The sequence below is a fragment of the Lathamus discolor genome, chromosome 3 (assembly GCF_037157495.1).
Source record: "Lathamus discolor isolate bLatDis1 chromosome 3, bLatDis1.hap1, whole genome shotgun sequence".
NCBI classification, from domain to species: domain Eukaryota; kingdom Metazoa; phylum Chordata; class Aves; order Psittaciformes; family Psittacidae; genus Lathamus; species Lathamus discolor.
The window spans coordinates 113243076-113259813 of NC_088886.1; the positions used below are offsets into that span (position 1 = coordinate 113243076).

The 16738-nt window shown below is 40.4% G+C and overlaps 1 protein-coding gene across 2 annotated transcripts in view; it reads right to left on the bottom strand.

Annotated features, from left to right (window-relative positions):
* Nucleotides 1-16738, bottom strand: part of EPC2 (enhancer of polycomb homolog 2) — a 50586-nt gene that overhangs the window by 19738 nt on the left and 14110 nt on the right. For both annotated transcript variants that reach the window (XM_065671236.1, XM_065671234.1), the window contains exons 2-4: nt 12558-12717; nt 3958-4103; nt 530-736 (exon numbers count right to left, since the gene is read on the bottom strand). In XM_065671236.1, coding sequence (XP_065527308.1) covers nt 530-736; nt 3958-4103; nt 12558-12717 — 513 coding nt within the window. The remainder of the gene's footprint in view (nt 1-529; nt 737-3957; nt 4104-12557; nt 12718-16738) is intronic.

The window sequence follows — 16738 nt, forward strand, 5'->3', positions numbered from 1 at the left end:
CAGCCAAAGAATTCCAAGACTTGGTTCCTAGGACACTTCTTTCACCTTGATTCTGCACACAGATTGTTTACATATGTGTACAAAGTTGATGTAAAACGCTGAATAATTACACACTTCCTAGTTCAAATCAATACATGCTGCAAATACAAGAATTCAACTGTTTACTCCGTGGCAAATGCAAGATCACTTTCTCCTTTTCCACAGAAAGGGAGGTTTATAACCTAGCAAGTCCCACAGCTGCTTGCGTGTATGGCAGTCCCTAAAAATCGCCCTTTGAGTTTCAGCTTTCTAGAAAAACGACAGACTGTAAATTGTCTCTACAGAACTGATGAACACATTGATTACACCATCCATGGGATTTGAAGTTTAGCTGGGTCATCCAATATTGCAACCATTAATAGAGATAATCAGATCAATAACTGGATACCACAGGACAGGTCTTGCAAGACACTGGATAGAAATCAAAATGATTCCTATCACAGAAGGATATGAAGTGACGAAGTTAAAACAGTAAAGTTTGAAGAGTTACCTTTCTTGTCTGCATCTTCTCAGTTCTCCTCCGGAAGGCAACGTAAGGGTCATTGTTGGTGGAGCCATCCCTCTTCTCTTGTTTGATTTGGGGGATGAGAGATGGCCCTCTGCAATTCTTACGCTTTCTTACCCAGTAGTCATATACAGCCTTAATAAGGTAGTCATCCTCATTTAGCAGCAATTTAGCTTCCTGAAGTGTTACAAGCTGAAAGAAAATTCAAAAGGTGCAATTGAGATGTGGGTGGGGAGCAGTGCAGGGAGAAAGTCACTGCACATTCACATCTCTTACACACTTTATAAATAAATGTAATCCTTTTCTAGTACAAGAGAGTAAACGGAGGAAACAAATACGTAAACTGAAGTACTTAAGGCACCAGCTTGTCTTTCTAGGTTAAACATACAGTTCCAAACTTTTCTGAACCAGCATCATCTCAGAAGCTTTCATACCATAGCCCAGAACTTAACTCAAACAATTACAAGCACAGGATATAAGTAACTTACTACAGCCTGCTGATCATGATTTGGGAAATCACTTTGACTATTTTTTCCCTAAAAAGAAGTTTCTTATTGATTAGCCATTAGAGATGCAGGATTCTTTGCCGTTTAATGTTGGTTCCCCCAGAAGATGTTTTACTGTAGATATAATATACCCTGAAGTAAACTGTTTTCTTAATTTCCCCCCTCCCACCCCCTCCAAATGTTTACTTTGTGGTAGAAAAGGTTTATCCCTGCTTATTACAACCCAGAAACAAAAGATAATCACTTCTTAGGAAAGTCATTTCAGTGGGAGGTAGTTAAACAGAGGGAATTATATAACTTTATTTTCCTTTTTGCATTCCACTTTCTATACGGAAATCACACTGAATAATTACAAAACCCATCACTTACTAACTAATACATTACTTTAACATGCTCATATATCATAAACCCATTCATTAAGTAAAAAGAAAACAGCATCTCTAGTATGACTTAAAGTGCTGTCAACTTCTGGTTTATCTTCCCATAATTTGAAACATGTAAACTGAGCAACTGAAGTTTGCAGTTTTGCAGTATGTTGAACTATGTTAAATCTTGTCCGTATGCTAGGATAAACAGAAAAAGAAACAAATTTCAGAAAAATGAGAATATCCTAAGCGTAGCCACTGCTACTATGTAAGTGTTCACTCCAGCCAGAACAGAACACACTTGTAATCTACAATACAATTAGAAAAAAAAACTGGTTTTAGAAGAAAGGGGAAAAAAAAAAGTCACCAATTCCTCTGTGCTGATGACCTTATCCAGCATTAAAACAATAATTTTGCACCTGTTCTACCTAGCATGGACATCAGCATGGTTAACCAAACACACAGACTGACCAGCATACCCTAATCTCTATGTAGAAGTTGGTATGACTGTGTTTAGCTAAAATACAACTTAAACATCAGTCTATCACTGTGAATATTACTTAAAAATTATTTGAGTCTTGTTTGTCCTTTGTTCCCTTTTTTACATTATTTCTTTAAAAAAGAAATTAAAAACAAAACAAACAAAAAACCAACAAAAAAAAAAAACCACCACCAAACCACCCAAAATTGACTCTGCCTTAAATACAAGTTACAGAAAAGTTAAAGTGACCCTGCTTGCTTGTTTTTGCAAGTACCACCAGTAACACGGATGCAGTCACTATATTCTTTGCTTAAATTCGGTTATCAAAATGCCTGAGGAATGTCTGGAACCCTCCCCTTGGCAAGGAAAGCATTCCCACCAGCATACTACTATATTTCAGATGTAAGTCATGTCAGCTGTAAATAAATTCTGTAGTAGCCCCAAATGGGATTCAAGAGCACTATGAAGGCCATGCGGGGAAGGAAGCTGCCAGACAGCCAAACTTCTTTTCTTCCAGCCTCCAATAACCTGCAAGAGGTTTTTTTTAATCTTACTATTCCTAGCACAGAGCTCAGGACAGAGTTACTTTACTGAAAATTTTCTGTAGCCCAAAAGCATGATAATCATCTTGAATACACATACAGCAATCCCCTACACTGGGCTGAAAATACTACACAGAAGTCCCAAAGACATTTAATTTACCAAGAGGGATTTCTCCTTACATACTTCACCCTCAGGGTTGGGGGGGGGGGGAGGAGCCTATAAGAATCAATTACTATACTTCATGTATTTTCTATCACGGACTTCCTTAAATAAGTACTTCCTGGTTCAAAGTACTCTTTACCTCTGTAATGCTTCAGTGTTACTTACATTCAGGTGAAAGAAAGAGGCACCTGCCTACAAAGAGAAATCCATATTCTTATTTTATTTTAGGAAAACATCTTTCAGTTCTTAAATTTGACTTCATTACTAAAGGAATGGAAGATGAAGCCAGCATAAGAAGGATGCAAATTGATCTTGAAAAGCAGTAACTAGAACCACTCTAACTGAAAGCCAAAACAGGGGTATCTACATCAAAGCTCTAAAGAGATCTGGGTACCACATGTTCAATAAGTATCATCATCCAAGGTACTATGCAGTTTTTTTCTTCACATCCCATCTTATTAGCATAATAAGAACTCTTCACCTAATTGTTGTTGACGTCGCTCCAAAGCATAAAGAGTACCACATTTTGACCTCTTAACACATAGCATTCAACTAAATGAGGCAGAGCTATGGACCCTGCAATGGATTTTTCACTCCCACAAAACATCCATCTCACTGAGGAGTAACTCTGCCTATTTCAAACTTGCCTTTCAGAAACCGATCCTACAGATGTCATTTTTGAGTTATGTTTTGGCTTTAAGACCCTTCTCCTGACACTGACATCCTGCAACACCTCAGGAACTGACTTAAAATATTGGTAACCTTCTGATAAAAAACCTGACCAAATATATAGAACATACTCACTTCTAAAGCAAGGAAACCAGTCTCTTGAGTCTCAACTGGAATATAGCTTACTTTCACCTGGGCAGTTTCTACGACAGGGGCCTGATCTTAATAAAGACATTGCTTCACTGTCTATGCTTCTACATTTCTAACCTTCAAACATCAAATGAAGTCAATGTCCGCTAGTACCAAGTGAAACAAAGAATTCACATTCTAGCCAAATCTATACACCTTCTGATCACAAACTTTTCCCATACAAACACAGGTAAAACAAGATGCTGGAAATTGTCCTCTCTAACACACCGTGATCAGGAATTAAAATTTAAAAACAGCTCCCCCTCAATCATTCCCAAAAGCTCCCTCCCTGCCTTTTTTTAATAAGTTGCCTATACTGACAATAGGAGACAGCAATATGATTTCTGTAAAACTGCAGACTTGCACAAACCACTTATCCTGTTAGCAGGAAATAAAAACAAACTGGAAAACAAACAAACAAAACACCCTACCCAGAACACCCCACCAGAAAATTCAGAAGTCGGAAAACCTCAGTGATTTCTTAACACAGGACAATACCTGACTAGAACTGGCTTTTTCGAGTCTGTCAACCATTATTTCAAACTGCAGCGGCTTGATTTCCATCTTCCGATTTAGTCTGTTCAGTAAGGTTTCATCCTCCGAGTCCATATCATAATCTGGCTGCTCATTATCCAGATTAAAAGCTGAAATAAAAATACACATGCACAAACCACACTGAAATGCTTTGTAAGTAACATACTGTGGAAATACAGAAGCGTGCATCTGACAATCAGAAATCAAAAACAATCGATAAAATTTCAGAAAGGCACATTAATGCCATGCCACTTCTTTCTTTATAATGTTTCCCCGCGTAACAGCTGCAAGACAGTACTTAGAAGCCGTTTGTCTCTGGCTTTGAATGAGGGCAATCAAAGAGGTTTAATTTCATTTTAAGTGGCTTGAAGGGGTGACAGGGAAAAAAATCACTAAAGAGGCATGGAAACTTGAATACATCTTTACAAAACGAGAGCAAAACCGCTTCCTAATACTGTTATAATACATCTCCTTCCGAATATCATGATAAGGTTCTTAACAATTAAGATTAATTTTCATTCAAATCTCAGACTTGGAGAAAAAGCACATACACAGCAGTGCCAATATAATTTCAGCTGCCTGGTTTTAAATCAACAAGTGTGGAGTCTTATAACACTTAACACGACTAAACTTTCTTCCCTTTTTTTCCCCTTCATATAACTGTGCAACAAACTAAAAACGCTAGACCAGTCCTATGGGAATTGTTACTTTTTCTCCAAAACCAACTTAACTCTAGGTGTAGAGACTAAATATTCCTCCATGCACTCCAAATAGTAAGTTCCTGAGTTCACAGCAAAGCTGGTGTCTTTGTTACAGATTGTGCTACTCATTTTCCATAGTCAATTCCACACTTTCCATAGGCAAAGTTTATGACCCCAGTAAAAGCAGAACGAAGTTATTCAGATAACACAGCAGAACCTAAATTTACAAGTATGAGCAAATAGCATACAACAAGAACTAGCAACAGGACACGGGGGAATGGCTTTAACAGATTTAGATCAGATATTAGGAAGTTCTTCACTGTGAGGGTGGTGAGGCACTGGCACAGCTTGCCCAGAGAAGCTGTGGCTGCCCCATCCCTCAAAATGCTCAAGGCCAGGATGGATGGGGCTTTGAGCAACATGGTCTAATGGAAGGTGTCCCTGCAGTGGGGGGTTGGGACTGGATGGTCTTTAAGGTTCCTTTCAACCCAAGCCATTCTGTGATTCTACGATTCTATGAAATGCTAACTGTACCTAATAAAACCTTGAAGGGGTGAAACACCAACTACAATACTCAATCAACAAGTTAGTGTATTAACAGCAGTGAAGTCTTGTTGAAATATATTCTATTCTTACTAGACAAACAGCACTACCTCATCTTTATTCACTAACTTAAAGAAAACCGCTGATACTATGCTTCCCAGGGTGCTTTGAGTGTAAAAGAAAAACTTGGAAAACCAGGAATAAAAGAAAACATCTAACACGTATCTTTAAAGCAAGTTACAGTATTTTCTCCCCTATAGTTTGACCAGTTTACAAACAGGCAGTGAGCAACATACTCTTGCTGTATTTCAGACTAGCCCAAGATCACTCATTCTGTATTCCAATGAAATAAACTAGCTAAGCCACTGCCAGCACTTAGTCTATCTGGGCTGTGTGTGGTAATTTGTTCAAATACAGCTGAGAAGTGCTACTAAGGAGTTCCTTACCATTTTCAGCTGTGAAATGCCACCACTCCAAGGAGACACTGCTTGACTGTACTAACGCCACTAACACTGACAACACCACCTGGTCAGAAACGTTCTCTGGCCTAACACACACACAAGAGTGTATATATTATAAAAAGTTATTTCAAGAAGAAATTACTAATAATGGGCTGAAAATATGTATTAAGTGGATTAATAATATTAATTCACTAATACCAGTTGCATGGCCATTTTATTTAACACACTGTCATTCAGCCCATGACCCAGTTCTCCCTGTAGCAACTGTCTATTGAACTTCTAAAAAATTCATAGTTCTGTAAAGCTGCACTAAAAACATCACCAGACAGGACTACACACTTGAGAGGAAAGACTCTTGCGGCAGCTGGGGTGGCTGCCATACAGTCCTGTTCAAAATGCAGAATAGACAGTGACCAGCCAAGACCAACTGGTATGTATCAGTGCTGGCCTCTATGAAACCAGTCTGCTAGAGTCTTCACCTCCTGTAAGCTTTGCTCCAACTTGTCCTGCATGGTCACAGCCAAACCACCTGGGAGCACAGAGTGTTGGCACCAACATCACATCCCATCAGCTGTATACGGGAATGAGGTGAACTCTCCCACCTGAGCGAGCTGTAACCCTCACAATCCTTAACTTCATTAAAGGAAATTGCAAAAGCTTCTCCCACCCCAAGAGCAGCCCCAGAGCCAACAACACTACTACAGTCCTAATATACACTCTGAAATCACAAACAACTCTGCTCAAGGTAGGTGGCTAAAATTTTCTAACCCAGATGTTCCAATTATTTTGGGAACAAAGCAAGTCTCCCTACTCAAACAACCAGGTGCTTAACCATGTCCTCACAGATGACATTAGAATGCACAGAAATCCATTAAAGTCCAGCACAGCTTTTTTACCCTCAGACAGATGTTGCTCTTACACCACAAAAATGTCAACCTGTCAGTGGATAATTCAGTAATCCCCTGCAAACAAAATGTTTCCAGTCAGTTTTTCTAAATCAGAGTTGACAGTGAGCAGCAGGATCCTAATGACAGATGATGTGATGCTGTTCACCTGCAAACTGTAAGCAGTGCCAGTGTGCTTGCCTTCATTTCCACAATGAGGAAAGAAGAGTCACTGAAAGTTCTTGAACCATGCAGCTTCCTGAACCGCCTTTCAGAACAAAATCATTCAGGCTCAAGTCAGATGAGACCAGCAGGAGACACAAAGCAAGAACAGAAAATCCCAACCGTTCCATCAACAAGCAACTGTAAAGACCAACCATCCTCAGAAACCCATTATGAATATTACTAGTAAGAAAGCAAGATCTCCAACCACCAACAGCGAAGGCAAATTACTGCACTGCTGGTATCTCCAGCATTCCTATGGTGCAGGTCAGCTGCAAGTTGGGGCGTCCCTCCTTCTCACATCTTGCTGCTGGCCAGTTGAGCCATTTTGCAGAGTACCCAGTCAGCATCAGGAACAGTTCACCTGCCCCTGTGAACCACTGGCTAAGTAACATGTCATGTCCACCTAACTTCATGCATAGTTTATTATTTGCAAATTTAAATTACTTGCTGATAAAACACCAGCTTTTTTAGCAGCCATTTTGAGACCTCAGGAATAACAAATGAAGTGCTGAAAAACTGGGAAATTGACAAAACTGTAATAATAAAAAACTCACCAAAAACAAAACCAGAAACTGCACCCTGAATTTCAACTCTGCAAAAGTATTTTTTGTAGAGCAGGCTGCCCATGGAAGTGGTTGAATCAACCATCCCCAGAGGGATTTAAAAGCCGTGCAGATATGGCACGTAAGGACAGTGTTTACTGGCGGGAGCTGGCAGAGCTGGGTTAACAGTTGGACTTGATCCTAAAGGTCTTTTCCAACCAAAATGATTCCATGACTTTATTTTAACAATCAAAATGACAAGATTAAAGGTATCCAACATGTACTTGCCGGGACCAAGTTATAACGATTAAATCCAGTCGTATTTTCTTAACCGAAAAAGACACTAGCACTGTGAGAACAGCAGTAGACTCTGTCACATACCTTGCTCTCATACCTTCCAGCAATGCTTTTCTTTTGCTGGCAGTGGTTCTCATGCTATTTGTCATGACCTGTAGCTAGCAATGCAGTTCCACTTTCAAAGAACAGAGGTTTACATGCAGGCCACAGGTTAATACCACTGAAGCAATGGAACCAATACTTACATTCTACCTCCTGCTTTGGTGCAGGCAGGAAGGCCACAAAGCCTCAGCAGCCTGCGGAGGTGTATGACCCTCAGTAAATACAAGACTATCTCTCTTCCTTTAAGTGCTGCATGCAATCATAAGGAGTTAATCAACCCCAAGCTGGCTTGCTACAGCTCTGGGACACGCATGAAGCATCCTCCTTCCCTGAAGTTCGTCCATCACTGCTCTTTGAAACAGACTTTCATGTGACAACCCAACCAGTTTTATTATTTTTCCAAGCACTGAGTGAACTGCACTGGTTTCAGAAAAAAGCCATTTTTCATCCTGGAGCTGGCCACTATTATGGCAGCTTGCTAGTTTCAAAAGCCACCACAAAACACAGGTGATTTATCCGCTGTGTGATGTAGCTATCCATCACTAACCCGTTTCTGCCCCTTCCATACCAACAGATGCAACTGCTCATTCACACCTGCAAGAACTAGTGATGAACAAAACTCAGACCCAGAAAGCACTGTATTTCAGATGATCTGCTACTAGTTTGTGTATTAAACACAACCACTCTGCGATCTTCTATACCCCTTTCTTCTGGTAATTTCTGAGAGATTTCTCTGGTTGACCAATGAATCTAGTTTTCTTACTACAAAGCAGTTGCTCTTCTCAACACTGCTTGTTTTTACAGAGCTGGACAGGGCTCCAGTGATCCTACCAGTGAAGCTTACCTTACATAACACTCAGAACTTGCTTTGCAAGAGCAATTAGCAAGCCAGCCAACATCCTAGTTTATTTACAACCTCTGCCACTCTAACCACTCCTGACAGCAGTGCCTGTGAGATATTTGCTTTTGTTTACTTGAGCTCCACTAGGAACTGAGTTTATACTAACTTTCAAAAAATGCAATTTGTTTTTAAGTTAAGTTACATTAAATTGTGTTTAACTTAACCAAATCAACAGATTTTATTTAGCCAACCAGATTAGGGCTGCAGTTCCACAGTCATTTTACGCTGACACAGGTGTGGGTTACCACTGAAACAAGCAGTTCCAGTAGCTTTCCTCCCCAGCAAGCCATGTTCCTACCACTTTGCTTGTGCCAAAACCAGCCATTGTCCAATGAGCCAAGACAGAAAACTGATCAATATGGAGGTTCACCTAACCAAAAAATGAAAAATAAGCTTTCTTACACATCACTTCTCAGTGTTAGCTCACCCATGAGCACAACTGCCACCAGAAAGGCACTGCAGTGAAGAAAGGAGTGGGCAGCAATGATGACAGGTACATCTGTGCTGATCAAGAGCAAATGAAGAACCACATCAGAGCAACAATATCCAAAGCAGTAAGAAAGCAGCAGAAATCACCTCCATGGCAAGCCTGCAGCACCTGACCGGAACACAGCTTCCAACACCCACCCCCACCTGCATCAGAATACCTCAGTAGGGGAGGTGCCATGCAAATACCCACTTTACATATCCAGGCTGCAAACCCACAACCAGAACAGATCCTGCCACAGCATCCTCTGAAAACATGGAACACACAATGAATAAAAAATGGACAACTCAATTATGTGAAATGCGCACACTTTGCTTGTGGGGTTGGGGTTTTTTTTCTGGGTGGGGGGTGGTTAGTGGTTGCTTTGTTGTGGTTTTTGGTTTGGGTTGTTTTGTTTTTTTTTTTTTTTTTTTTTAATTTAAAGAGTGACTAGAGTTCATCCCACACAGCTTAATGAAGATTATTTGACCAATACTTGAACAATCTGACTGCATTACTTATGATAAAGCATTAATTTTGTATCATTAAATTTTATATACACACATAGGTAAAATATTTTATCGTGTGTGTATATATATATATATATTTTACTCCATTCTGTTTCTGTAAGGGATGCTAATTTGCTTATATCCACTTAGCTATAATTCTAGCATAGGTACAAGTGTACTAAATTATTCTCCTTGCTGCATATCAATAACTTACAATGCATCTCCATGTTACTAACACTATAATTCTTAGAAAAAATATTAAGCATACTGGAATAATTAAAATAATTCAGGCTTTTGTTTTATTGTCAGTTCAAAATCACCAGAGTTGGTGCTACCTGTGTGTCCTGGGTTTACCAGGAGCCGTTTTGCTCCTTCTTAGTAGCTGGTGCAAGCTCTGTGTTTTGACTTCCAGCCTGGGCAGAGAGCTGATAACACCGATTGTTTTTAATTGTTGCTAAGTAATGTTTATTCTGGCCAAGGACTCTGTGAGTCTCAAGCTCTGCTGGGGACGAGGGGAGGCCAGGATGAAGCAGAGACAGGACACCTGACCCAAACTAGCCAAAGAGGTATTCCATACCACAGCACGTCATGCCCAGGATGTAACGGGGAGTTACCCGGAAGGGCACGGTCTCTCTTCGGGGGGGTTGAACTAGTTTGGCGGTGGCATCGTATTCTCTTGTTATTTTCTCTTATCAATATTATCATTGGTGGTAGCAGTAGTGATGTGTGTTATACCTTAGTTACTAAACTGTTCTTTTCTCAACCCGTGGGAGTTACATTCTCTTGATTCTCCTCCCCATCCCTCCGGGAGCTGGGGGGGGGGGGGGGGCGGTGTGAGTGGACGAGCTGTGTGGATTGGTTTACACCACAACAGTTCCAATACCTGGAACCATGCTCATTCATGAAATCTACACCTCAAAGAAATTACATTTCTTAGCATGGAAGCACTGGTCTAAATAAAAGAATTATAATGGTAAAATTATAAATACTTAAACTCTTGGCTACCAGATGAACAGCAAGACATAACTTGCCAGAAGTAATCACCAGTAAAGTATAGATTACAGTATGTGGCCTCTTGGCATCTATCAGTTTACATAACTTCTGGGGCCAAAGCAAGTATTGTTGCTCTTTGTGCTTTCAGCATTAAAACAGATTTTCCAAGCAGTTTATGTAGCATAAAAGCTGCCTTGTATCACACCTACTCCAACTAGAATATGTGGGAAAATTATCTTGAAGGAGTATCTAGTGTTTATCTTCAGCTCAAATACCTTCTGTAATTCTGTCCAGAAAGACTGTGAGTCTCAACAAGACAAAGAACATTTTGGCATAATATATTTAACACTTCTAGACATGTTTATTAACAATATTTACAGTGTCTCTGGCAGTGTCCAACAAAAAAGAAAAAAGAATAAAACACATTCCTCATTCAGCAGCTTCATTTCAGTTAATTCAACCTGCCTTGCTTCCAGGTTTGTTTCTTCTATTAAGGAGAGAAATACTTCACCAATTTCTTTTAGCTCATTTCTCACATTGCCAGTATGGCGTCAACTGTGCCAGAGGGTCTTGAGCACATTATTTCCAAAAATCTCTTATTTTGTAAATACATACTAAAGAGACTTCACCATGTTGGCGAGAATGATGCAAGGATCTTCAATATACAGCTGGGTTTGGGCTTAAGAATCTTTGCCTAACTGCAATTTCAATTATGTCTATAAGCAGAAGACACACATGCATATCAACAGCTTCTTGTTGAGGCAGCTGAAAAAAAGCGTGTGAGGAACAAATTATCAATACACTCTGCCTGGCAAGAGGACCACATTCCTCTCTGAGGTGCTTTAGCAGACCCTTATCAATCCTGTGTTGTGCTCAACACAACTAAGAACCAAAGCCATGAGCTGATGGTGAGTTTTACCTGCAGAGACCCAGAACTGAATCTGTGTTTTACCGTAAGGACTGACAACTCACTGTGATCAACGCATCTAAGGTTTTGCTATGAAGGTAATTCCTGGGAGAAGTCCAAGTCACAAAATAACCCCCTAGAACAACATGCTGCAAAGAACAACCATGATTCATGTGCCAAGGAATGACTGAACTATAAATGTGTGTCACTTGTTATCAGACCACCAACCAAGAAAAGTGTTAAAATTAATCCAGAGACCACTATAATTACCTACAACTTTAGATTAATTAATTAGATCTTTTAAGACACAGGAAGCTAAACTCATGCAAAGAGTATTTCACTTTATCTTTAAAATAAGATCAGAGTTCCCTATAGAATGGGAATTCTACAGTTTTGGCAAAAGGCAGATAACTGTTACCCATTGCCCAGAATACATCCATGCTACAGGGAACAGCTTGAAATTCCCTGTTCACACAGTGGAAACTGACGTTCAAGAACTCAAGACCAGTAAAACAAGGGCCGATTTCACTAACAAAATTCTTCTATGTTTTTAATCTCCATTTATATAGAACTTTTGAATTAACAAGCATTTCAGATGCACTCAGCAAGCATGACAACCCCTCTTCCTGGCCCTGTGCTAGCAGAAGCAACTAGGAGGCAGCTAGGCTAGTCCAGTTATTCCTTCTCAGAATTAGTAAAGAAGAAAAAAAAAGGCTTGGTCAACAATACTGGATGACCAAAAGGCAGGATAAGGTTTGCCAGCTACCACACATGGACAAACAGCATCAGCAAATGCGGCAAGAAAAACCTCACATTTACCTCCAACCTTAAATTCTTCCATAGGAAGAAAAACTGGAATTCACATGTCTAAATCTCCCTTTGATTTTTGAGTCTTTCCACTATCTGAATATTGTACCAACTTTGGCATCAACACTCTTTCAGGATTACTCAAATAAAAGGGGGGTGGGAAGAAGGGAACAGGGGTGGAGAGAAGGGAAGGGAGGGGCAACAAAATCAGCATTTGTTAACTTACGTTGAATATGAATGAACTGCTTTGGTTGCTTAAACTCTCCTTTATACAAACGATTGTAATAGTTGACATTGCTCTCCGCTTCAGGGACTGGGATAACCATGCTCTCTTTCTTTTCTCTGAAAACTTGTTGTGCTGAGATAGCCCGTTGCAAATGATGTTCCTGCAAGAGGAAAATTTAAAGTTTATTTAGGTATCAGTATACAGAAGTGCGTAAAAAGACAACCACCCTTTTCTTCTACTGTTTTCCTTATATTCTACAGGAGACACAGATAAAACAGTTGAGGTTTTACTGTTAATTTGGCAGAGAGCAGGATGCTTGCCTTCAGGCTGGTGACAGGGCAAGATGTGCTCTCAAACATCTAGTACACCATAGGGCTCCTAACTGAACCTTAAGAGCAGCCTTCCAGTACCAAAAGGGGCCAACAAGAAAGCTGAAGAGGGGCTTTCCTGTCCAAGGGGCTTTTTCTAGGTCCCCTGGACAGGACAAGGGGGAATGGCTCTAAACTAACGGAGGGGAGTCTGAGATTAGATATTAGGAAGAAGTTCTTCACTGTGAGAGCAATGAGGTGCTGGCACAAGTTGCCCAGAGAGGCTGTAGCTGCCCCACCCCTGGCAGTGTTCAAGGCCAGCCTGGACGGGGCTTTGATCAACCTGGTCTAGCAGAAGGTGTCCCTGCCCAGCACAGGGCGGGTGGGAGTAGATTGTCTTCAAGGTCCCTTCCAACCCACACCATTCTGCAATTCTATGAACCTTAGAGCTTCAGTGAACATAAGGCAGGACTACAAACAGATAAAAAGAACCCCTTGTTCACACAACAGCCTACACCTTCTACCAGACTGGGAAAAAGTCAAACACTCAAAGTACACCTTAGTAGAAAGCAATGGCTGGTATAAGCCAAGCCCATTAAAACCTGTCATAGAGAAAATTTATACAAGATAATTGAACAGATGGTAGTAAGCCCTTTAAAGGATTATAAGCAACAGATTCAAATCAGAAGAATATCTAACTTAATCATTCTTGTCTACCCAGCAATTTTAACCAGCTTGCTTTCTTTAGAATTTCAGCTAGTTAAGAGCAACAGAAAAAGCAGTCCTCAGAGAGTAACACTTGAAAAGCACAGACTCCCTAAACTGGTCACTCAATTCTTTCAGGACAGGAGTCACAAATTTTACAGAATCATTCCAAGTGAAATAAAGATCACAATAAATGTATTAGCTCACAAAGATTTCTTCACACAGAATTTTCTTAGTTAACCCAGTGAAACCCATCTACTGCTGCAAGTCAGTGCTAAACTGTGACTTTTAAAGATTTTTCACGAATACTCATGTTAAACTTTGGGAAGGACACCAAGTACAACTGCAGTATTCCAACTCACACTACTGTCTGTGCATCCTTCCACTGCAGTCTGCATACCACCTGATATGATCAGCAACCAAAGAAGCCTGTCTGGCAGACTGTCAGATGGGATGTTTTTGAATGTTACCCCTTTGCCACCTCCCATCTTGAGCCAGAGGCTGACAGCTATACAGCATACACATACTCTTCAGACCCTCCAGAGCAGTCTGCTCATGTAAACCATTTAAAAAAATGTCTCATGCTAAGACTCAAAATGTCTAAGCTCTCACATGGTGCCTTGCGTGTTTCCAGTAAAGAGGAAGAAGCAGTTTTCACCAGGACAGGATCTTAAACCACTACAGCCACTGATGACTTGGGAGAGTTAAGTCATGAGCTCTCCATCCAAGTAAGCTGAATATGAAATAAGCAAACTGCAGTCTCCCAGAAGATTAACTACTAGTCTCTAGTGACCCAGAAGCCTCAAAGTTTCCTTCTCCTTTCACTGTTTTCCTCCACTGTAGTGTTCTTTCCTCTGTCTTCCAGCATTTGAAGGTATGGAGGACAACACAGCAGAACATCAATGTGAAACTGAAGCTCAGCTCTGTCACAGAACTATACAACCTACCCCTGCCTATTTCAGGGGCTTCCAGCTATCCTCCTGTCATTCCCAGACACCGACCTGCTGGAAAGAGTATTTGTTCTGATCAGAAAAAAAGAGACTTTGCTACTCTATCTCCTTCAGTTTTGGGGGTTATCCCCCTCCATGATTAATACCAGTGACTATGCGGCCTCACGAAAAAAGAAACATCAACACCACAAGAACCAGCCAGCATGTTGATATCGTGACTTCAATACAATCTGGCAGACACAGAATCTCCTGCACACAGAAATTCTGTGCTACAAACTTGGTAAATTCTCTTAAAAAACAGGGTTTCTTCCTCTTCAACTCTAGAGATTATTATTTAAAAAAAGGGCAGTGAATGAAAGCAAATCTTTAAAAATATGAAAAGTATATTTAGTATTACACCCTCTTAAATATTAAGATCTTGCACAAATGCAAATAATGCAACTTCTGCAAAATTGGAATGTAACTAAACACTGACTGCAAGAGCAGCTTTGGGATTCTCCTGTGGCAGATAAAGCAACACTAAAATCAAACTATCAGGCTCCCAGGTGAATGCTACCAGAATTAAGAGAAGCATGCACACAAATATCTGGTGTAATCTGCTTGAGTTACCACCTACTGAGTAAATCTGTCACCCCACCATTAAAATGTGTCCTGAAGAGCTTCACAGTGCTGAGTATGCAATTCAACTTCATAAAATTTGTTTCCTTACGGTAGTGCTTTCAACTGATGTTCCTAGAGTTGTCTCCTAACAGTTAACACAACAGTACACAGGAGTACCACAGAAATGCTGGTAGGAAGGCCTTGTGGAGGTTACCTGTCCAACTGCCACTTGAAGACTTATCTCCAACACAAGATAGGTCAGCCATGACTTCTTTGAAAGCCTCCCATTTCCACAGCCCCTCCATATAACCTTTCTCAGTGACGTACTAACCCACTATTTACCCCCAGAGGTAACAATACCAGTTCCCTCATGCCCTCCTCTGAGTAGCTACAGTCTAATCTTTTAGCCATTCTGGCAGCCCACTGACAGATCAAGTTTCTCAACATCTTTAGAAATTTAGGGAAAACAGAGGAACAGGAAAGAGCATTCCAATAGCAGCCTCATCACTGGCAAGTAGAGAAACATCAGAACTTACATTCCCCTTAACATAACCCAGCCTACACTTGGTCCATCCTTCCCCAATCAGTGCTGCTCCTCATTCAGGCAGCTCCTGGCCCCTATCAATGCACAGCATTATGATTCTGCCCCAGGTACACAAGTTACGCACTTCTAACTCTACTAACCCAATGTTTCACCTGGGCCAGTCCTAAAGTTCCTCAGCATCCACCTGACAGACACTCACTGCTGGCAAGCCAACCACTCCTCTCAATGTGGGATCACTGACAAATTTGCTGTGGATGCATTCCTTACAAAGCCAATCAGCTGAAACTGATCAACGTATAGTTCCCCACCACACCCCCAACATAAAACAAACCCAGATGCTCTTCTGAAATGGGAGTAACTTATAGAGAAGCCACTAGTCTGCAGTGGCTTAAGTAATGAATGGGTTCATAAGGTTTAATCTTCAGGAAAAGCAGTGAAGAAGGTAACAGAGCACCCAAAATGCAAAACATCTTTTGACTCCACAGCCCATTAAACAGTGCAGACAAGTAATTTTGATTCTCAGGGTTTTTTTTTTTTAACACTGTTAGTAAGCATACAAAGAGTTCCCAAGGAAAACTGACAATAGGTGTTACTACTCACCTTACTATAAAAAGCCTTCAAGCACAACACAGCTTTCAAACAGAAAAGTCTTAATAGTACTGTCACTCAAACAGTAGAGCTTCAGAAGAGATAGGTAAGCTATGTCATTTTTAAAATGGGGGGTGGAGTAGGGGAATATTTCTGCTAAACATGAAGTTAAGGAAAATACAAAATTTCACTCCTGAAACAGTTCTGTTTAAACAAACTCTGAAGACTTTTATACGAAAGCTAGCCTAATTAAAAAGTTTTATTAAACCTGAAAAAGCATTTTCAAAGATGGATTAGGTAACTGGTATACCAACACAGCTTTTAGTGTATTTTTTGCTTTTTCTAATGGTTTTGAAACCCATACGTGGTATTTTAACTTGTACTTCGCTCTGCAGTAGAGGAGATCAAAAGATCTCATACAAAATAACTGAATGTTGGAGGAAACAATAATGACAGCAAACAGAACACACTGCCATAGGAATAAAA